The 19,068-nt window shown below is 59.6% G+C and overlaps 4 protein-coding genes across 11 annotated transcripts in view; 2 read left to right on the top strand and 2 right to left on the bottom strand.

Annotated features, from left to right (window-relative positions):
- Window positions 1-19: 19 nt before the first annotated feature.
- Nelfe (negative elongation factor complex member E) lies at window positions 20-6,149 on the bottom strand. 5 transcript variants are annotated; one of them, XM_023721466.1, is made up of 12 exons: window positions 6,068-6,132; window positions 5,780-5,837; window positions 5,573-5,655; window positions 4,055-4,124; window positions 3,820-3,965; window positions 2,620-2,694; window positions 2,473-2,510; window positions 1,952-2,325; window positions 1,719-1,863; window positions 1,582-1,636; window positions 1,269-1,371; window positions 20-180 (listed from the first exon to the last, which is right to left on the bottom strand). In XM_023721466.1, the coding sequence occupies exons 3-12, from the start codon at window positions 5,645-5,647 to the stop codon at window positions 83-85; spliced, it is 1,179 nt and encodes a 392-aa protein (XP_023577234.1). In that variant the 5' UTR covers window positions 5,648-5,655; window positions 5,780-5,837; window positions 6,068-6,132; the 3' UTR covers window positions 20-82. The 5 variants fall into 5 exon arrangements, with proteins under 5 accessions (XP_023577234.1, XP_023577230.1, XP_023577228.1 ...); XM_023721462.1 differs by lacking the exon at window positions 5,780-5,837 and having other exon boundaries at window positions 6,068-6,149; XM_023721460.1 differs by lacking the exons at window positions 5,780-5,837; window positions 6,068-6,132 and having other exon boundaries at window positions 1,952-1,997; window positions 2,034-2,325; window positions 2,464-2,510; window positions 5,573-5,772.
- Window positions 6,062-15,910, top strand: Skiv2l (Ski2 like RNA helicase). Its single transcript, XM_004624284.2, has 28 exons — window positions 6,062-6,391; window positions 6,615-6,718; window positions 7,323-7,432; window positions 7,530-7,647; window positions 7,743-7,857; window positions 7,974-8,048; window positions 8,309-8,362; window positions 8,450-8,640; window positions 8,774-8,902; window positions 9,109-9,254; window positions 9,601-9,747; window positions 9,857-9,941; window positions 10,093-10,199; window positions 10,470-10,616; window positions 10,685-10,781; window positions 10,897-11,109; window positions 11,186-11,296; window positions 12,631-12,861; window positions 13,175-13,312; window positions 13,403-13,540; window positions 13,651-13,755; window positions 14,050-14,197; window positions 14,280-14,406; window positions 14,564-14,774; window positions 14,872-14,982; window positions 15,065-15,283; window positions 15,442-15,582; window positions 15,668-15,910. The coding sequence occupies exons 1-28, from the start codon at window positions 6,370-6,372 to the stop codon at window positions 15,866-15,868; spliced, it is 3,741 nt and encodes a 1,246-aa protein (XP_004624341.1). The 5' UTR covers window positions 6,062-6,369; the 3' UTR covers window positions 15,869-15,910.
- Window positions 15,911-15,965: 55 nt separating this feature from the next.
- Dxo (decapping exoribonuclease) lies at window positions 15,966-18,236 on the bottom strand. 3 transcript variants are annotated; one of them, XM_023721476.1, is made up of 7 exons: window positions 18,154-18,236; window positions 17,389-17,750; window positions 17,015-17,250; window positions 16,709-16,928; window positions 16,451-16,586; window positions 16,240-16,334; window positions 15,966-16,159 (listed from the first exon to the last, which is right to left on the bottom strand). In XM_023721476.1, exons 2-7 carry the CDS (start codon window positions 17,742-17,744, stop codon window positions 16,009-16,011), a joined length of 1,194 nt encoding a protein of 397 aa, XP_023577244.1. In that variant the 5' UTR covers window positions 17,745-17,750; window positions 18,154-18,236; the 3' UTR covers window positions 15,966-16,008. The 3 variants fall into 3 exon arrangements, with proteins under 3 accessions (XP_023577244.1, XP_023577248.1, XP_004624340.2); XM_023721480.1 differs by lacking the exon at window positions 18,154-18,236 and adding an exon at window positions 17,945-17,983; XM_004624283.2 differs by lacking the exon at window positions 18,154-18,236 and having other exon boundaries at window positions 17,389-17,935.
- Window positions 18,237-18,484: 248 nt separating this feature from the next.
- Window positions 18,485-19,068, top strand: part of Stk19 (serine/threonine kinase 19) — an 8,226-nt gene continuing 7,642 nt past the window's right edge. For both annotated transcript variants that reach the window (XM_023721495.1, XM_004624282.2), the window contains exons 1-2: window positions 18,485-18,689; window positions 18,811-18,947. In XM_023721495.1, the coding sequence (XP_023577263.1) occupies window positions 18,590-18,689; window positions 18,811-18,947 (237 nt within the window). In that variant the 5' untranslated portion in view covers window positions 18,485-18,589. The remainder of the gene's footprint in view (window positions 18,690-18,810; window positions 18,948-19,068) is intronic.

Here is a 19,068-nt window from a genome sequence, read left to right as displayed (position 1 = left end):
ACCGGAGGCTGAGGAGGCGTGAGCTTCCACCTTGGTGTTTACTGAGACTGAGGCCAGCAAGGGGGGAATCCAGCTTCACACCCTAAAAGCCATCCACAAGGTTTTCCTTGTAGACATCATCACTGTAGACAATCTGGGTCCTCTTGTCCCGGTGGCAACCCTTCGGGCTGTTCTGGACAGCTGAGGAGGGAGAAGATGAACCGTTAAGGGCTGAAGAGCTCAGTGCCTGATCTCACTCCTGCCCCCTGGTGGCTTGTGGCCTCCTCCCTGCCTCTCACGGGGCCATAGGTGGCCAAAACTGTTGCCATGGCGACAGTAAGACACCATGGTGACAGTAGTTACTGTGGCGGAGATACTGTATTCTTAAAAAAAAAACAAAAAAAAAACAAGCCACACCAAATGTCAGACTTGTGGATATCAATTTACTTTTAGTCAATATGTCAAAAATTAAAACTTAGAAAAGCTTTGTAGCCCTTTTGTTCATACACTGAGTACTTCCTCTTATGCAGTATCTGTAGGGCAATGCCTGCTGTGAGCCCTTCTGTCTGCCACTGTCCCAGGAAAGTCTGTCATCTGACAAGATGGGTTGTCACTGGCAGTGGTGGCTCCCCAGAACTCACTGGGGCTGCTCTGGTGGAGTTCCCTGAGCCTCTGACAGTCTCCCCTGCCTCCTCCTCCTCAGGGCTGGAAGTGACACTGTCTACCCCGGCCAAGGGTCCCCCCTCACCACTCGGGCAGGGACTCACTCCAGCCAGTTCCCATCACCTTTGGTCTCTGCACCTCCTGACCACTGACCCCTGCCCTTCTCAACACCCGTGTCCTGCGGGTCTGGTGGCCTGGGGCCTCCGAAGCTGTCCCAGCCCCAAGAGCTCTTCTACTGCAGCTTTACAGCACCAGCAGTCAGTACCGCTGGGGACACCGCAGTCACGGTGCAGGGTTCCTCTGGGGCTCCCTGGGTGTGCCCCAGCCAGGCCGGTCACTGTTCTCCCCAGTGAGTCTCCCAGATGGCACTCCCGCCAAGCAGCCCTGAGCTGCCCGGCCGGCCCACATCTTCGCCCTTCACCCCCATCCTCCAGTCACTGCTGCGGGAGTTGTCTCCAGTGCCTCTCTCTCCTTCCTGCCTCTGACTGACACAGGGCCTGGGAACTCGCTCTGCTCCCATGGTCCTCACGTACATTCCGGCCCGGTCAGGGGAGCCAGGAGAGTGTGGGGGGCCAGAAAAGGGCAGGTGGTAGGAGCGGGGTGGAGGGTGGGGAACCGGCTCTTACCAAGGGAGCCCCACACAGACTTGCCAGTGGCTGCGTCCAGCATGGGCTGCTTGCGGGCGATATTGACTTTGAGCTGCACGGACTCCACCTGGGCCCCGTTGAGCTGCAAAAGCGGGGAGGGGTGGGACGGGCATGAGGGCAGCGAAGCACTGCGTGGGGGCTGCTGTCTGAGGGGCATGCGGGGCGGGGGCTGGGCAAAGTGACTATGCACTTCCCCGTTGGGGAGAGCAGATCTCCCAGGCTGCCCAGTATTTCAGTGAGAAAATAGGAGGCAGGCAAGAGGGACGCGAAGAACAGGTCCAGGAAGCCCAACCTCAGCCACGGCCTGATCTGCCGACTCCATCTTCTCATAGGTGACGAAGGCACAGCTGGGTGAGAGAGAAGGCTCAGTGGGGGCCTGGGGACCACGGCCATACCCTAGCCCCAGGAGCCTGGGGTCCCAGAGCTTACTTTCTAGGTGGGTCCATGGAGAGGTCAATGATGTTTCCGAAGGGAGAGAAGGCTCCGCGGAGCAGCGTGGGCGTCATATCCTCTCCATAGACATAGAGCGTGTTTCCCTTCCGAGGGGCGCGGCGCTCCGGGAAGGAGTCCGACCCTATCGTCACAAGACTGTCTGCATTGCCTGTGCCCTAAGACCACCCAGCCCTAGTAGAAGCCACCTCCCCCCAGCCCTGATCACTCACTGCGGAAAGACCCCTCGCGGTCGCGGTCGCGGTCGCGGTCGCGGTCGCGGTCGCGGTCGCGGTCGCGGTCGCGGTCGCGGTCCCGCTCTCGGTCCCGGTCTCTATCCCGGTCCCTCTCCCGGTCACGATCTCTGTCCCGTTCCCGGTCTCTGTCTCGATCCCGGTCTCGCTCCCGCTCCCGGTCTCTGTCACGGGTCCTCTCATGGCTGCGGTCCCGGCTGCGGCTGCGGGGAGGGGAGGCCGAAGACCGGGCACCACCACGCTCTTCATAGCCCCAGTCAAAGCTTCGAGGGGGACCATCACCAGCCCCAGGGCCCTCAGCTTCTTCGCCATCTGGCCCCAGCTCTCGGAGCCGATCACTAGAAGACACAAAGCTGGGCGACGCAGACAGTAGAGGTCAGGGGCGTCCTGTCCCCTCCTCCCAGAGCTTGTTCAGACTCAACAACCCCCTGCAGCCCCAGCCTTCCCAAGACTCAGGCACCCAACCCCACACTGACGTGACCTGGGTCCACCTCTCTAACCTCTCATATAGAGATTTCCTCTGGGGACGTCTGGATGACTAAAAGAGAGACAAGAACAGTTAGGACGGCTCCGGCTGCTGGCACCCAGTCAGAGCATGGGTCTGCCTTGGTCCTCAGCCTCTTGGTCACAGAAGTGGGATCCGTTACCTCCTGCAGGTTGTCGTCGGCGGATATGCTCCTCTGGAAGGGCTGGAAGGTGGGGGCCGGCCCCTTCTCAGGATCCTGGAGGTAGCAGCAGTTCACATCAGTATCAGGCCAGGGGGCTGCCCAACCGAGTCAGGCAGCCCTCCCCCCCCCCCTCTTTTTTTTTACTTCTTCAGCTCTATTTCTTTTAATCCTAAGTACATTTCTTAATTACGTACCAAGCTACAACCCATCCTTATTTTATCCATTTACTGGGAGTGCTGAGGCTCAAACCCAGAAATTTTGCACTGAAGTACATCTTGGTCCTTTAAAAAAAAAATAATTTTGAGGCAGAGTCTTGCAAAATCACTAGATTGCCGAGACTGGGCCTGAACTTGTGGTCCTCCGCCTCAGCCTCCCAGAGCGCTAGGCTCTCGGCTTTCCAAGGTGCAGGGATTACCTGTGTGTACCATCGTGCCCAGCCTATGTACTGCTTTTTGAACAAGTGACCCAACACCCATGTGAATTCCGTGGTTTACTGAGCCTCTTTTGATGTTTTCGTTTTTTAAATTTTTAAATTTTATTTTTCAATTTTTTATTTCTTTTGACTTTTCAGCCTGTTCTACCTCTTGGAGGAACACGTTCTGAAAGCTCTAACTCAAGGTGGGATAGACTCTCAGCATGAGTAATATAGAGAATGTAGGAGTCACCTAGTTTTGCACATTTTATGGATAAAAACCTAAAGATATATTTGATTCCCTCAATAAACTCTCCATGGGGGCCTGGGAAGGTAGTGGAGAAAGGAACTACAGCGTTGGCCAGCTGTGGCGGCACACACCTATATGTGGTCTGAGCTACTTGGGAAGCTGAGGCAGGACTGCTTGACCCAGGAGTTCAAAACTAGCCTGGGCAATACAGCAAGATTCTGGCTCAAAAGTAAGAAGAAGCTGGGCACACAGCTCAGTGAAATAGCGCCTGCCTGGCAAGTGCGAAGTCCTGAGCTTGATTCCCAGTACAAAATAATAATAATAATAAATAAATAAATAAATAAATAAATAAAATAAAACAACAAAGTAAAAAGAAATAAAAAGGAAATGAGCAAAAGCAAGCTAGCACTCAGAACGGTACGGCGCGGTGCCTGCGTCTGAATGTGCATCATTCTTTCTCTAAGCCCACTTCACATCCACTACAGAAGGCTGCTCTTGGGGTCCCCCTCGAGCTCACCTTTAGCTTGCCCTCTAGGGTTGGAGAACGTTTGAAGCCTGAGTTCTTGGTCTCAGCCTTGATGGCACTGATGGCTCCTGACTTCACCAGCTGTTTTGCCTGCTCTGTAGCTGTGGCCGTGTCCACCACGGGCTGCTCCGACAGTGCTGGGGTGGCAGACAAGAGAGATGTGGCGTTGGCTGCTGGCAGAGAGGCCCCTGCCACCCCTCGTCATCCTTCACCTCCCATCACTCACAGCGCTTGACGCCACCTTGGCTGGCTGTGCTGCTGCTACTTTGCTTCTTCAGTGCCAGCAGTGCCTTTTTCTGGGGACAAGGATGAGCAGAGAGCAGTCAGCGAGTGCCAGGCCTGCCATGACCTCGCCCAAGGGCCCTGGGCAGATCACTCCAGGATGCCTTTCTCAGAGGGGACACAAATGGCACCCCACAGCAGCACACCAAGGAAGCCCTGCCTCTTGCGTGTGACCCCAAGGATCCTCAGTGGCGCTGGCCTTACTTCACCTAACCAAGCCATGGTACCTGGGGCTTTCCAGCCTCATACTTCTGAAGTTAAAGAAAATGAACTCAATCATAAACTAGAGCCCTAGGATGGAGGTGATGAGTAAAGCTAAGCCCACACGCCCTCTGTGGGGATTCAGCCATCTCCCCATATAGCTAAAAAACTGACGCGTCATTGTAACAGGGATATCAAAAAATAGAATACACAGGTCTGACCCCCAGGAAACTCTCAGGCCAGGAAATAAAACTACCAGACAAAGCAGCCAAGAATGATCGTAGAGGTTACTTGCAGCTGAGAGCAATCCAATTTGCCTGATGCTTAATAGCTTCTAAACTGGGCCTGGATAGGATTTCCTCCCACACGTCCAGCAGGAAGGTATTTTAGAGAAAGTGGGGTGGCAAAGATACAAGGAAAGATTTAGGAACACGTGCTTCGGAGCAGTAAATAGTTCCGACTGATTAGGCAGGAAGGCCAAACTCAGGTTTCAGGGCTTTGTTCTATACACGTGAAGCTACTTACAGGCTTTGAGCGAGAGAATGAAGTTTGGCATTTTGAACAGATCGTTTTAACAAGAGTGAAGAAGTTTATCCAAAAAGAGACCGAGAAACTTGAGACCGTTACAACAGCCTGGGCAAGTTTCAGCAAAGCCCTGCTCTGAGGAAGCCACAAGAAAGAATGAAAAAGAGAAATTACTTCAGAAGAAAAATTGAAAAGATTTGGCTCACCGGGGCGGCGGCACACATGCCTGTAGTTGGCTGCTCGAGCCCAAGTTCAAGACCAGCCAGGGCAGCACAGCAAGACCTCATCTCAAAAAGGAAACCAAACACAAGCCAGAAGACTTGACAGGTGTATTTGCTATGCAAATACTGCGGTCCCAAAGTCAGAGGTGACATTACTGAAGCCCAGAACAGGGGCGAACTGAGGGTAGCCAGTCCTACAGATAGGACCTCAAGAAAGAGGTCTAGGTCAGATTAGACAGAAAGAGGGTTGCTTTCAGCTGGGGTATCTGATGCTGGTCAGTAAGGGACCAGACAGAACTGAAAAGCAGGCTTGAGAATCACCAGCCTTTTAAGTGGTTCTAAAAGCCACGGGAAAGGACGAGGATTCCGTGAAAGAGTGCACAGGCAAGAACACCCACCTGGAAGCCACACAGTGCTGAGCTGGACGCACCCGCCCGCCCGCTCCCACTCACCCCGGCTGTGTCAGGGTGCAGCGTCCGGGAAAGGCTGGGCCAGGCCCCCACACACTCCCTCACCTTCTTCTTGAGTTTGCTGAATTTCTTCTGCAGAGCCTCCTCCTCCTCGCTCAGTCCGGGGGGTATCACCAACATGGTGGCTCCTGGTTCAGGGGCAGGGCCCAAGACAGCTTTCTCCACTGTCACCAGCCGGGGTTCACACGCCATCCACCCTGTACCTCGGCCCACCCTCCAGGCCTGCTACTCCTGCCTTTGGCCGTTCCCTACCCCGTGTTTAAACCAGGCTGCCGTCCAAGCTCCTGCTCGTTGGAATCGACCGGCATTTCTGCTTCCAAGGATTACAGACACCAGAGCCTCGGGGTTCCATATGGCCCGTGAGGGAACAACACCCCCTCCGTCGCCAAGACGAAGGTACCCGATCCTCCCGGTGCCCGCTTGGGTCAGGAGGGCCAGCCGCAGGGTCCGGACCGCAGAGGCAGCGGCTGCACCCGCGCAAAGGCGAGGAGAGAGGGGGGCTCGGAGAAAAGGCTCGGAGCGACGAGGAGAATCCCTTACCTGAGGGGGCGGAACCGGGGCCCCGCGGTCTCGGGTGGCGCCCGCGCTGGCAGCTGAGAGCGGGCTCGGAGCGATGACGCGCGAGGGGCGGAGAACGCGGTAACCAAGGCGGCAACCCGGGGCTGCAGCGCGGGCACTTCCGCCCGGCCTTCCCGCAGACCGGGTCCGGCCCCTCGGCGCGCTAGTGCCCGCGCCCTGGGGGGTGTGGCGGAAGTCGGTCCACTTCCGCCCACTCTGGGGCGGGGCTTGCTCGTGGCTGCGCGCGGCGCTTCCGGGCTTCGCGGCGCTGCGGCGGCTCCAGAATGATGGAGACGGAGCGACTCGGTGAGGACCAGGGCGGTGGAACGTAGTAGCGGAAAGCTAGTGACTCTTTTTTTTTGCTCCGAATGCCTTCAGGGCAGGTTTGGCTGGCTTGAGTTGTGGGATTCGAACCACAGCAACCTGAGCCTGACTGCTTTGTTGAAGCAGCCACTTAAAGAACTGAGCTAAGGGGCAGGCCCCCAAGCTAGTGACTCTTGACCTCTAACCTCTGACCTTTCCTCCGTAGTGCTGCCTCCCCCAGATCCCCTGAATCTGCCCCTTCGGGCTGTGGAACTGGGATGCACAGGGCGCTGGGAGTTGCTGAACGTGCCGGGGGCTCCAGAGAGCACCGTGAGTGCCTTTTGACCCTAACCATCCTAAACTTCCTCTAGGTGTCACTGTAGGATCCAGCGTAGCTTTGCTCCCCTGGGAACCCGGCTGCTGCTGCACACACTTCTGCCCATTGGACCCAAGTGTCTTGGAGCCCAGCGGAGGACAGAGCAGGCAGTGAGGAGATAGCGAGGCTCTGAGAGCTGTTCTCCAAGTTGTGCCTCTTCTTGCACCCTGTTCTTTTCCCAAGCATGGGGCACCTCTTCGGAGATGTTAACTTTTGAGCACAGGTCCCTTCACCTAGGCGTGGGACTTCTCAAACGAGTGAGTCTCAACTTTTAAGAATGCCTCATAGTTAGCAAGCGAGCTTTCTAAAAAAAAAAAAAAAAAATACAGATTGCTAGGTTTATCTTCTGTGAGTCTGAAATCTAAAACCAGCATTATTAAGTAAGGCTCAGTGGTTCGGTAGCAGAGATACACTGGGAATTATTGCTTCAGCCTCGTAGCCCTAGTCTGTCTGTTGGGACCACGAACATTTCAAATCAAAACACAAATTCCATCTGCTGTCCTGTCTGCGCTTTGATGTCGTTCTGATCTCCATGCCTCTTGCTGTCCTTTGTTCCAGCTCCCCCATGGCCTCCCTCCCTGTGCCCCTGATCTGCAGCAAGAAGCAGAACAGTTGTTTCTGGCATCCCCAGCTTGGCTCCCTCTGCACGGTGTGGAGCATGGGGCCCGGTGAGGAGTCCAGAGGGACCCAGAGAGGGCGATGGGTTGCTGAAGGAAGCTGGGATGGGGAAGAGGAAGACTTGAAAATTACTTCCTTTCTTTTCAGAAAATGGCAGAGGAAGACAGACCCCTGGTCTCTCCTGGCTGTTGTGGGGGCTCCAGTCCCATCGGACCTGCAGGCCCAAAGACACCCCACCACAGGGCAGATCCTGGGCTACAAGGAGGTCAGAAGGCCCCTCCACAGGGGCTACGAGAGGCAGAGTTGGGGCCTGGAGTCAGCGGAAGCTCAGCCTTGCTGAGGCTGTCATCTCTTGTTCAGGTCCTGCTGGAGAACACTAACCTGTCAGCCACGACCTCCTTGTCTCTTCGTCGGCCTCCAGGGCCAGCCTCCCAGTCTCTGTGGGGGAACCCCACGCAGTATCCTTTCTGGCCAGGTGACTTTGGTGGGGACAGAGTAGCAGCAGAGGGGCCCTTGGTTTCCAGGGAAGGGCTTGCTGCCCATCGAGTGTCGCTGTCATCCTGATCCCAAGTCTGTTCACCCTCTCCCCAGGTGGAATGGATGAGCCAACCCTCAAAGAGCTGAGCACACGAGAGGAAGCTGAAGAGGAGATAGACTTCGAGAAAGGTGAATCAGGGCTCTACACCCGGGCCCTGAGGAGAATGCACCCACGTGGGCCTTCACTGGGCTGCTGTTAGCCCCGTCCATGAGTTTGCAAGTGAGCAAACTTCTGTGGGCCTGCAAAGGGAGGAAGTGTTTTTTCTGTGCAGCCATCAACGGAAAAGCCGTAGCTATGTTTGTGCTGTGGACGTCTGCACTACGTAACGTGTAACTTGGGCGTCAGCACGCAGTGGTCCTAATTCGGTCTCCCTGTCCCTGGTCTCCAGATCTTCTCACTGTCCCCCCTGGCTTCAAGAAAGGGGTGAACTTTGCCCCCAAGGGTGAGTTCTGTGGATTTTGCAGTGGGGCTTTTCTCCTGCGGCTAGAGGTGGGTGTGACGAGGTTGCTTTCTCTGCCCTGCACCTCAGATCACCCAGCCCCGGCTCCTGGGTTGCTCAGCCTCAGCCGTCTGCTGGAGCCTCTGGATTTGGGTGGGGGCGATGAAGATGAGAGTGAAATGGTGGGACAGATGGAAGGACGCAGAGGGGACACCAGCTCAGCCCCTTCCTGCAGTGCTCCATTGCCCCGGGCGAGCAGCTTGGAGGACCTGGTGTTGAAGGTGGGTGGTTGTGGGCAGTGGAGGAAGGAAGGAAGGGCCTCCTGGAAGGCAGCAGGGTGGCTGGCGGGGAGCCTGGAGCATCTTTAGGGGAGGTGTGGACACCCTACAAGGGCTGTCTGGCTGACTTCTTCAGGGAGCTTCCGCAGTTGTGGCCCCACCAGAGCCTCCCAAGCCTCCAGCTCAGGAGCAGTGGGCTGTTCCTGTGGATGTCACTTCCCCTGTTGGTGACTTCTACCGCCTCATTCCTCAGCCGGCCTTCCAGGTATGGTGGTCCCATCCCCACATGCTCCTCTAGCTCCCAATGGCTCAGATCCCCCTCCCACCCCCAGACCTCTTCCTTACCAGAGGCTTGGCACCATGTGGCTGCCTAAATCCTCTGTCCCAGCCCTTCCCCGCTTTGCCTGGCCAGGAGCAGGACACAAGAAGGTCCCTCCCCGCTTCAGCCACCACCGGTTCTCTCTCCCACAGTGGCCGTTTGAGCCAGACGTGTTTCAGAAACAGGCCATCCTCCACTTGGAACAGCATGACTCTGTCTTCGTCGCAGCTCACACGTCTGCAGGGAAGACAGTGGTAGCTGAATACGCCATCGCCCTGGCCCAGAAACACATGACCCGGTACTGGTGGCCTCAGCGTCTCTTCCGTAACCAGCCCCCGGTCTCCAGCCTGCTACCTGGGTCCTGCCTCTACCCCAGCTCTCCCTCATCCTGCAGACGGGTTCAGGAGCTGGGCTGAGGAGGCCAGAGGGAAATGAGAAGTGTGGCGGAAGGAGGGCTGGAGGGGTGACCTTAGGAAACTTAGGAAGGGGTGCGGCAGGACTTTGCTGGAGTTGGATTTTGAAGGAAGATGTGAAGACTATAGGAGGGGAGCTGTGAGCCTGTGGGGGGTGCATCTGGGAGGGCTCAGCTGGGTAGAGGGACTGCCCGATGGGTGTGCTGGACCTGCTGACTGCCGTCTTCCTAGTACCATCTACACCTCGCCCATCAAGGCTCTGAGCAACCAGAAGTTCCGGGATTTCCGAAACACCTTTGGGGATGTGGGGCTGCTCACGGGGGATGTGCAGCTACACCCAGAGGCCTCGTGCCTCATCATGACGACGGAGATCCTTCGGTAAGAGGGGTGCCTGGCCTGGGCAGGGGGTTCAGGCCATTTGGAGCACGTGCGGTTGAGGAGAGAGTGGAAGTGGAGCTGCTGGCCTCAGCCTCCGGTTCTGCTCCAGCTCCATGCTGTATAGTGGTTCAGATGTCATCCGGGACCTGGAGTGGGTCATCTTCGACGAGGTTCACTATATCAGTGACGCTGAGGTAAGGGGCATGGGACCCCCACAGGGAGAGCAGCTTCCCTCTTCCACACACCCGGAGGACCTTCTGCCTTTGCCCCAAGTGGAGGCCGAGCCACCTCTCTGGGGCAGAGGGGCAGCCCCTCGACCCCAGCCTGTCCCCCCATCTGTGCCAGCGCGGAGTGGTGTGGGAGGAGGTACTCATCATGCTCCCAGACCACGTCTCCATCATCCTCCTGAGCGCGACCGTCCCCAATGCCCTGGAGTTTGCTGACTGGATCGGGTGAGACACAGTCCTGAGGGCCCAGCTGATGACGGTCTGGGTATTCCTTGGTTAGAGTTAGGGGAGAACGGGGAGGAGCCAGACCTTGGGGTTGTGGCTGGGGAGCACAGTGTAGGGGCGTAGCTGCAGAATCCCCCTTAGGCCCAGAATGCCAAGGTGGGGTGGCGGAGGACAGCCTTCCTGTCTGAGTCTGCGAGGAGGGGGCAGCTGGAGATAGGCAGAGATGGAGGTTTCCTCACCCACCCCTCTCCCTGGCCTCCCTCCCCACAGGCGACTGAAGCGCCGGCAGATCTACGTGATCAGCACGCTCACCCGGCCCGTGCCCCTGGAGCACTACCTGTTCACAGGAAACAGCCCAAAGACTCAGGGGGAGCTCTTCCTGTTGCTGGACTCACAGGGGGCCTTCCACACCAAGGGGTGAGCTGGCCGCCTGGGGAGGGGCGGGGGCCTGGCCCAGCCAGACCTGACCACTGCCCACCGGTCAGGTACTACGCGGCCGTGGAGGCAAAGAAGGAGAGGACGAGCAAACACGCGCAGACCTTCGGGGCCAAGCAGCCCACACACCAGGGTGGGTCCGCTCAGGTAGGGCGGAGGTCGCGCAGCATCGAGGCCGCCCCTAGGGGGCCCTTGAGCCCTGATTGATCACACTGCTTCACTTCCAGCGGCCACCACTGAGCCCTTTCCTTTCCTTTCCAAGGACCGCGGCGTGTACCTGTCCCTGCTGGCCTCCCTCCGCACCCGGGCCCAGCTGCCGGTGGTGGTGTTCACCTTCTCCCGGGGCCGCTGCGATGAGCAGGCCTCAGGACTCACCTCGCTGGACCTCACCACGAGCTCCGAGAAGAGCGAGATCCACCTCTTCCTGCAGCGCTGCCTGGCGCGGCTGCGCGGCTCCGACCGTCAGCTGCCTCAAGTGTGTGTGTGAGGACAGGAGGGACGGGGTAGGGGAGAGCTGGTGGTGACCGGGGGCCGCCTCCCTGCTGTCGCAGGTCCTGCACATGTCCGAGCTCCTGCACCGCGGCCTGGGTGTGCACCACAGCGGCATTCTGCCCATCCTCAAGGAGATTGTGGAGATGCTCTTCAGTCGTGGCCTGGTCAAGGTGTGTGCGCTGGGGGAGGGACTTCTGGCTGGGCATCCCTTAGAGCGTAGGCAGGACTGCACAGTGGTTAGGAACTGGGGGGTAGTGGTGCACACCTGCAACCCTTGCCTGTAATCCCAGTACTCAGGAGGCTGAGGCAGGAGGAGCTCCATGAGTTTGTGACCAGCCTGGGCTACATAATGGGTTCAAAGCCAGCCTGAACTCTATAGTGTGACCCTGCCTCAAAACCTCCCAAAAAGAACTGGCACTCTGGGTTGAGATTGCCTAGGTTTAAATCTCAGCTTTCTTGTAATCTGTCTGTGTGACCTCACAAATTACTTACCTGCTCTGAACTTTTGGGTTCAGAGAAGCTGGGGGTGCATGAGGTACGAACAAGTGGGCCTCAGAAGAGAAACCCAGACAGCTAGTGAGCGTGTGGCAAGTGACTAGTAAGCTGAAACAGGAAGTGAGGTGTTTACATGGTATAGTACACAGCGATTAGACTGGCGCAGCTGAGGAGGCCGGCTGATCCACGTGGGCCGGGCCGAGAGCGCTGAGACCCTCGCGCCCCTCGACCAGCTCTCGCTGTCTGGGGTGCACCCTGATGCCGCTTCCCCCCTGCAGTAGGCAAGCCAGGTAGATACAGCACGGTCTGCGTCTCTTGCCGAGCACGTGGCACAGAGCAGTTCTTGCTACTGCTGTGAAGGAGTAGATTTATATGTTCCTTTGCTGCTTAGGATACTGTCTCTGGGGGCAGACTGTCGGTGGGGCCAGGGTACCCCTGTGGGAGCAGGGGTGGGCAGATGTGGGGAGTGCACCCCACAGAGTATTCTGCAGCACTCAGAAACAATGGCCAGCCGGGCATGGGGGTTGACGCCTGCAATCCCAGCACTCGGGAGGCTGAGGCAGGAGGATTGCTTACATTTGAGGCCAGCCTGGGCTGCATAGTGAGACCCTGCCTGAAAAGAAAAAGCAGCGGGTGGGTTCCAACCACAGGAAGGAGGATGGAGGTGGAAGATGCATGTTCAGGTGCTGTGTGGATGAAGAGATGAGAACGAGCAGCACTTGGCCCTCAGAGACCGAGAGAGGGAAGAACGAAGAGCGAGGAGTCGGTCCTGCGTGTGAACTTTAAATCACACGCTGGAGCGCGTGCCATGTGCACCCAGACTTTGTGAAACACGCCTGAATCGTTGCAGGGGAGGGATACCGGAGGCCCGTGGGGGAAGGAATGAAAGAGGAGGCCGTGCAAGCAAGACGAGGAGCGTGAGAACCCCAGCTCGTGGCCGGGGCCAGTGCTCAGCACGGTGAGGCACGCCAGGAGCGCCCCTGCGGACCTCGCTTCCCCTCTCTGCCAGGTCCTGTTTGCCACCGAGACCTTCGCGATGGGTGTGAACATGCCCGCCCGCACCGTGGTGTTCGACTCCATGCGCAAGCACGACGGCTCCACCTTCCGGGACCTGCTCCCCGGGGAGTATGTGCAGATGGCCGGCCGCGCAGGCCGCAGGGGCCTGGACCCCACGGGCACGGTCATCTTGCTCTGCAAGGGCCGCGTGCCCGAGATGGCCGACCTGCACCGCATGATGACGGTGAGGGCTTGTGCGGGGAGCCGGGCGGGCCTGCAGCCCGGGGACCTGCCGCACGCCCTCACCCAGCTGCTGTGTTCGGCCCGGGAGAAGCCAGGCTAGGAGCTAGCAAATCCAAGCACGAGGTGTGCTCCTGCGTGCTCTAGTTGCTTCGCGCAGCTGTCAGGGTCTGGCTGTCCCATTTTGCTGCCTTGAGTTGCCAAAGCCGAGCAGCAGGTTGTCTGAGGGCCTGTATTGCAGGGCTGGGGCAGGAAGCACCCGTGGGGGCAGCGGGCGCCTGGCACATCTCACCCCTCTGCCCTCCACCTGGCTCCAGGGGAAGCCGTCCCAGCTGCAGTCCCAGTTCCGCCTCACGTACACCATGATCCTCAACCTGCTGCGGGTGGACGCCCTCAGGGTGGAGGACATGATGAAGAGGAGCTTCTCGGAGTTCCCATCCCGCAAGGACAGCAAGGTAGGGAGGCTAGGGTGGGCACAGTGGGCACTGGGAGGTCAGTGGGGGGAGAGCGGGCAGGACCCATTCACAGCTTGCCCATCTGCTCAGGCCCAGGAACAGGCCCTGGCTGAACTAGCTAAGAAGTTGGGGTCCTTGGAGAAACCGGACATGAGCGGCCAGCTGGCCGACCTGCCTGAGTATTACAGCTGGGGGGAGGAGCTGGTAGAGACCCGGAGCATGATCCAGGTGAAGGAGCGCATGCAGTACGGGGAGGAGGAGAGGGCAGGGGCTCTCCTCAGACCTGGGTCCGAGCGATGCCTCGTCTCGCGGTGCCATGTGCATTCCTTGGCCCTCAGCGGTGCATCGTGGACTCTGTGAGTGGGCTGAAATCCCTCTCAGTGGGACGGGTTGTGGTTGTGAAGAATCAGGAGCATCACAACGCACTGGGCGTGATCCTGCAGGTGAGGGGTGTGGGTCCCCACGGGGAGGGCACACCAGCTGTGCCCCCCACCCCCAGCTGGGCAGGCTGCAGCCACCACAGTGCTCTTTCCCTGCTTTTCTTCCCTACCATCCCTCTCTGCCCACTTCCTTTGCCCCCCAGCCCTGGCCCTGGAAACCGACGTGGCTGCTTGGTTTGGCCCCTTCATCTGCTCTGCTGTGCTTGCGCCCTGATCGCTGCCCAAGGATGGGCACCTGTTCCTACCTGCGATGTCCACGCGCCACATCCTGGTATCCTGGCCTGTCTGTCTCCTCAGGTCTCCTCCACTTCCGCCAGCAGAGTCTTCACAACCCTGATCTTGTGTGAAAAGCCCAGGTCTGTGGACCCGCAGGATGGGCGCCCAGTCACTGCAGATGTGCCCCAACCTGATGACCTCGTGGGATTTAAGCTTTTCCTCCCTGAAGGCGAGTGAGGTGGCTGTCTGCTTCCTGGGAGCAACGTGATGCTTCATGCCCAGGTCCAACTCGGTGTCCCCGCTTTTCACAGGGCCTTGTGACCACACCGTGGCCAAGCTGCAGCTGGGAGACGTGGCTGCCATCACTACCAAGGTGCTTCGCGTCAGCGGAGAGAAGATCCTGGAGGACTTCAGCAGGAGGCAGCAACCAAAATTCAGGTCAGAGATGGCAGGAGCCCCTTTCCCAGGAAGGGACGTGGTGTGCTTGGGTCGGGTGCTTCCCTTCGAGGCCCATGACCTGCAGGGATGTGGGGGGCTCCCCCAACTGAGTGCAGGGAGGCCTCTCACCCCAGCTCTCAAACCTGGCCTCCTCTAGGAAGGAGCCTCCCCTCGCGGCTGTGACTGCTGCCGTGCAGGAGCTGCTGCGCCTGGCTCAGGCGCACCCGGCAGGACCCCCCACCCTCGACCCTGTCAATGACCTGCAGCTGAAGGATGTGTCGGTAGTGGAGGGTGGGCTCCGGGTCCGGAAACTGGAGGAGCTAATCCGGGGGGCTCAGTGTGTGCACAGTCCCCGGTTTCCTGCTCAGGTAGCTGCGAGGTGGGGTGCTTCCCCTTGGCCCTTGTTCTCAGTGGCCCTCCCTGAGGCAGCGGGCTCATGGGTTCCGCCTGCCTGTATCTCTAAAGTACCTGAAGCTGCGAGAACAAATGCAGATTGAGAGGGAGATGGAGCGGCTGCGCTTCCTGCTGTCGGACCAGTCGCTGCTGCTGCTGCCCGAGTACCACCACCGCGTCGAGGTTAGAGGAGGGGACCAGCAGGAGCTGGCAGTGAGGGCAGGGTGACAGCGGCAGGCACCCCAACACCGGCCCTTTCTGGCAGGTGCTCCGAGCCCTGGGCTATGTGGATGAGGCGGGCACAGTGAAGCTGGCGGGGCGGGTGGCTTGTGCCATGAACAGCCACGAGCTGCTGCTCACGGAGCTCATGTTCGACAACGCACTGAGCACCCTGCGGCCCGAGGAGATTGCTGCCCTGCTGTCTGGCCTGGTCTGTCAGAGCCCCGGGGACCCAGCTGATCAACTCCCGAGCACCCTCAAGGAGGTAGAGGTGCCACTCCTGTCCTGTCCCTCCCATCCTGGGCTGTGGCACTGCCAACCCTCCCCACACCATGTGAGCAGGTGTGGGTCTCCCTTGGTCTGGGCCTCCTCCAGCCTGGGCAGGGCAGGAGGCAGGGCTTGCCCTTTCCTTCCTTTCTCTAGGGGGTAGAGCGTGTCCGGGCCGTGGCCAGGAGGATTGGTGAGGTGCAGGTGGCCTGTGGCCTGAGCCAGACAGTGGAGGAATTTGTGGGCGAGCTGAACTTTGGGCTGGTGGAGGTTGTGTACGAGTGGGCCCGGGGCATGGTGAGTCCCAGGGGCATGGGGCTGGCTGGTGGGGGGTGGCGCAGGCCCTGTGCGTTCAGCCCTCACCCACTCTGCTTGCCTACAGCCCTTCTCTGAATTGGCGGGGCTCTCGGGGACTCCCGAAGGCCTGGTTGTCCGCTGCATCCAGCGCCTGGCTGAGATGTGTCGCTCACTGCGAGGGGCGGCCCGCCTCGTCGGGGAGCCTGTGCTGGGCGCTAAAATGGAGACAGCAGCCACCTTGCTACGGCGAGACATCGTCTTCGCAGCCAGTCTTTACACCCAGTGAACAACTGCGGGGTAAAAGTGTGACAATAAAGTAGTAAACGGCCGGTGTGTGTAGGCTGCTGGATCGGGTGGCATGGCTCAGAAGACAGAGCAGGGAGAACACTTAGAAACACACGTTTATTATCTGTGTACAGAGGGGCGTCAGTCCTTGGGGGACGGTGTCTTGGGGGGGGATGGCAGGTCCGAGGTCATGGCTTCCACGTACCAGGTAGGCAGGAAGGCATAAGGTGCATCGCGGTGTACAGACACGGTAACTGGGTGACCGGGCTCCCAGGAGAAGAGATGGACGAGCCTGGTGTAGGTGAAATGAGGGTTGAGGGCTGCAGGCCGAGCTCGGGGATCGAGAAGGGGAGATGGGGCCAAATGCCTCACCTGGGGTCATCCTGGACAACAGTGCTGTGGGCAAAGCTCAGGAAGGCGGCACAGAAGTTCATGCACACGGAAGGATTCCAGCCATCGCGATCATTCTGCAGCGGATGGAGGAGCAGAAGACAGTGAGGGACGGGGAAGTCGAGGGGGAGAGCATGCTGCGGCCTGGACGATACACCCAGCGGCAGGTGGAGCTGTGACACAAGTGTCTTACCCTGACGTATTCAAACATCTCCATGGTAGGAAAGGTTTTGAGGGAACAGACGAAACCCTCTGGGTTACGGAAGCCAGCAACGACATTTGGGACTCCCAGAAGGAATGACTGAGCCCACCACTTCAGGAGCTTGTGTCTGGCAGGAACAGTGTGGCGTCAGGTGGCCCCTCTGCTCTCCCCTCTGCCCTCAGTCTCCCCAGCCCTTTCCCAGGGTTTAACCCAGGCTCTTGCCCTGCCTGCCCCTGCCCCCACCCACACCTGTAGAAGTTCCTCCAGTGGCCCAGGCTGTGCATTTCCTTGGATGTCTTGAGCTCCACGTAGCACGCAGGGGGCTGTAAAGATGGAGTGTGGGGGTCTGTGCAGTCCACTTCCCCTGAGAAGAGCAGAGGGTGGCTTCCCAGGCGGCCACGGAGCACAGAGCAGAAGGCCACGTTGGTGTTAACCTCCCCAGAGGGGTCTGGGGAGCTTCCGGGTTTGTCTGCACAAGGAGAGAAGCAGCAGCAGGAGGGCTGGGGGCTTCTGGTCTGGGGAGGGGCTGTTTGCACGGAGAGGGGCGACCCTCACCTGCGCACATGTACTGCTCAAACTTGTACCCCATGTACATAAGCTCCCGGAGGAGCGGCGGCCGAGCAAGCCTCTGTGCCCGGGCAGCTGGTGTCTCCACCTCGCTCAGGTACAGTGTCCCCTGGAAGCGTGACGCTGCCAGCTGCCAGCCCTCTTGCCGCTCATACGGTGTAGTCAGCAACTTTGTCAGATGCCCCCGCCACGTCACTATGGCCCCTGCCAGCCAGGCGGGACCCCTGAGAGGGAAGAGTGAGTGTGTTGGGGTCTCCTCCAGGCTTAGCTCAGCCGGCTCCTCCCAGAATAGCCCGAGTACCACTCGGGTCAAACTCTCTGCAGCTTGGCCTTAAGTGCACCCGCAGGTCCGCCTAGCTCACCCCTCCAGCTGGCCTCGGTGTTCCAGAAGCCAGCGCAGCAGGTGGTCCAGCCCCTCTCGGACCTCCTCGTCCCGGGGACGGTATTGGTCGGGGTATCCATCTCTGAGGTCAAAATTGGGGCCTGGGCCGTTGGTGGGGGGTGGGCTGTAGTAGCGGAGGGCTCTGGCGTCTCCGTGGTATTGGCGTTGTGTGTCCAGGGAGAAGCAGCCGAGTTCAGAAGGGCGCCGGTAGAAAGGAAAGGGTCCCGAGTAGAGGGCAGGCTCTGTGGGCAGGGAGGGTGACGTGTGGGGTGGTTTGTTCTGATGCTCAGCTACCTCTGTCTTCTCAGCTTTTCTCTTGGTCCTTCTGGAGTCCATGGGGCCCTGAGAAGAGAACATTTCCGCTTTGCGGAGTGGGTCGGCACCCTGCGAGCGCCCGACTGTCCGGTGCTGGTCTTGAGACACGCAGGCCCCCGCCGGCCAGGCCCTGGGCCGGCAGCTCGCAGGTCCTTCAAAGGCAGCGCGGGCAGGAAGGCTATCAGGGTGCCGGCCAAACTTTAAAAAAAAAAAATTTTAACCCGCTATTTATTTCGAACAGGGTCTTGCTACGAAGCTCAGACTCATAGTGATCCTCCTGTTTCAGCCTCCCCAGCGTTTGGATTACAGGCGTAGACCACCACGCCCGGTTTCAGGGTCGGTGCCGCATGCGGTAATCGCAGCCGGGGCCTTGCGCTCCTCAGGCCGACGCCTAGACCGCTGAGCTATCTCCCCAGCCCCTAAGCGTTACCTCTTAAGTCTCCCAACTTCGACTTCCACCTGCTCTGGACGACAACGTCAGGGCAGGACTTCGGAAGCCGGAGCGGGGTGCAAAGGTGGCTTCTCGGCTTCCGGAGACGCAATCAGTCGGCGACGGTGGCGGGCACACCCCACGGAGGAGTGGAAAGGTGGGGTGTCTGCATCAGGATTTTGAGCGCAACCTGGTCCGCGGCTCAGCCGGGGCGACCAGAGCTCGACTGCTCTCGGCGGGAGGCAGTCGACGGCAGGCGAGGGGCGGCGCCGCTCACCCGCGCGAGCGACGACTGCCGACGGCTCGGCTGTCATCCCCGGCGAAGCCGGCGAGGGAGGACGCCCCGAGTACACGTCACTGGCCCGCGCCGGAAGAGCGTATTCTATCGAGCTCTGCCCTCAACTTCTGCCCCGGGCCGGTACCGTAAAATCCCGGGATGAGTCGCAAGAGGCATCGCCTGGTCTCGGAGATCTTGGGTCTGAAGAGGCGGCGGGAGCGGGGGCCTGTGGACGCGGACCCCCTGAGGGGCGAGTCAGGTGACCCTGGCAGCCCGGGGGCGGGCCTCACCCCGGCCCGGCGCGGTGGGACGACCCGGTCCCGTCGCTGTCACCCCGCCCCCGCCTCCGTTCAGTCCCGGTGACCCGGTCTCCTCGCCAGGGTCGGCGCGCGCGGCGGTGACGGAGCTAGTGCGGCTGTTCCCGCGAGGCCTGTTCGAGGACGAGCTGCCTCCCATCGCGCTGAGGAGCCAGGTGTACAGCCTCGTGCCCGACAGGACGGTGGCCGACCGGCAGCTGGTGAGCACGGGCGTCGGAGCGGCCCGGGCCCCGTTCGCCGGCACCCTCTCGGCCCGTCCCTCGGCCCGCCAGCGCTCGGCGAGCCCTGGCCCAGCCCAGCAGATGGGGCCGACGGCGGCGG

The sequence above is a fragment of the Octodon degus genome, unplaced genomic scaffold (genome assembly GCF_000260255.1).
Source record: "Octodon degus isolate 3935 unplaced genomic scaffold, OctDeg1.0 scaffold00005, whole genome shotgun sequence".
NCBI classification, from domain to species: Eukaryota; Metazoa; Chordata; class Mammalia; order Rodentia; family Octodontidae; genus Octodon; species Octodon degus.
The sequence above is the reverse complement of the archived record's forward strand: the minus strand, read 5'-3'. Positions and strand labels throughout refer to the sequence as shown.

Bases quoted from the DNA above. Each gene is read 5' to 3' on its own strand.
- Nelfe (XM_004624285.2), bottom strand. From the start codon at position 5,719: ATGGCGTGTGAACCCCGGCTGGTGACAGTGGAGAAAGCTGTCTTGGGC. The intron at 1,637-1,718 runs GTAAGCTCTGGG...TCTCTCACCCAG, and splicing joins TCCATGGACCCACCTAGAAA to CTGTGCCTTCGTCACCTATG. The intron at 1,372-1,581 runs GTTGGGCTTCCT...CCGCTTTTGCAG, and splicing joins CAGATCAGGCCGTGGCTGAG to CTCAACGGGGCCCAGGTGGA.
- Skiv2l (XM_004624284.2), top strand. From the start codon at position 6,370: ATGATGGAGACGGAGCGACTCG. The intron at 8,903-9,108 runs GTATGGTGGTCC...TCTCTCCCACAG, and splicing joins TTCCTCAGCCGGCCTTCCAG to TGGCCGTTTGAGCCAGACGT. The intron at 9,255-9,600 runs GTACTGGTGGCC...CCGTCTTCCTAG, and splicing joins GCCCAGAAACACATGACCCG to TACCATCTACACCTCGCCCA.
- Dxo (XM_004624283.2), bottom strand. From the start codon at position 17,765: ATGTTCTCTTCTCAGGGCCCCATGGACTCCAGAAGGACCAAGAGAAAA. The intron at 16,587-16,708 runs GTGTGGGTGGGG...TGTTCCTGCCAG, and splicing joins CACTGGAGGAACTTCTACAG to ACACAAGCTCCTGAAGTGGT. The intron at 16,160-16,239 runs GTGAGGCATTTG...CACCTACACCAG, and splicing joins GTTGTCCAGGATGACCCCAG to GCTCGTCCATCTCTTCTCCT.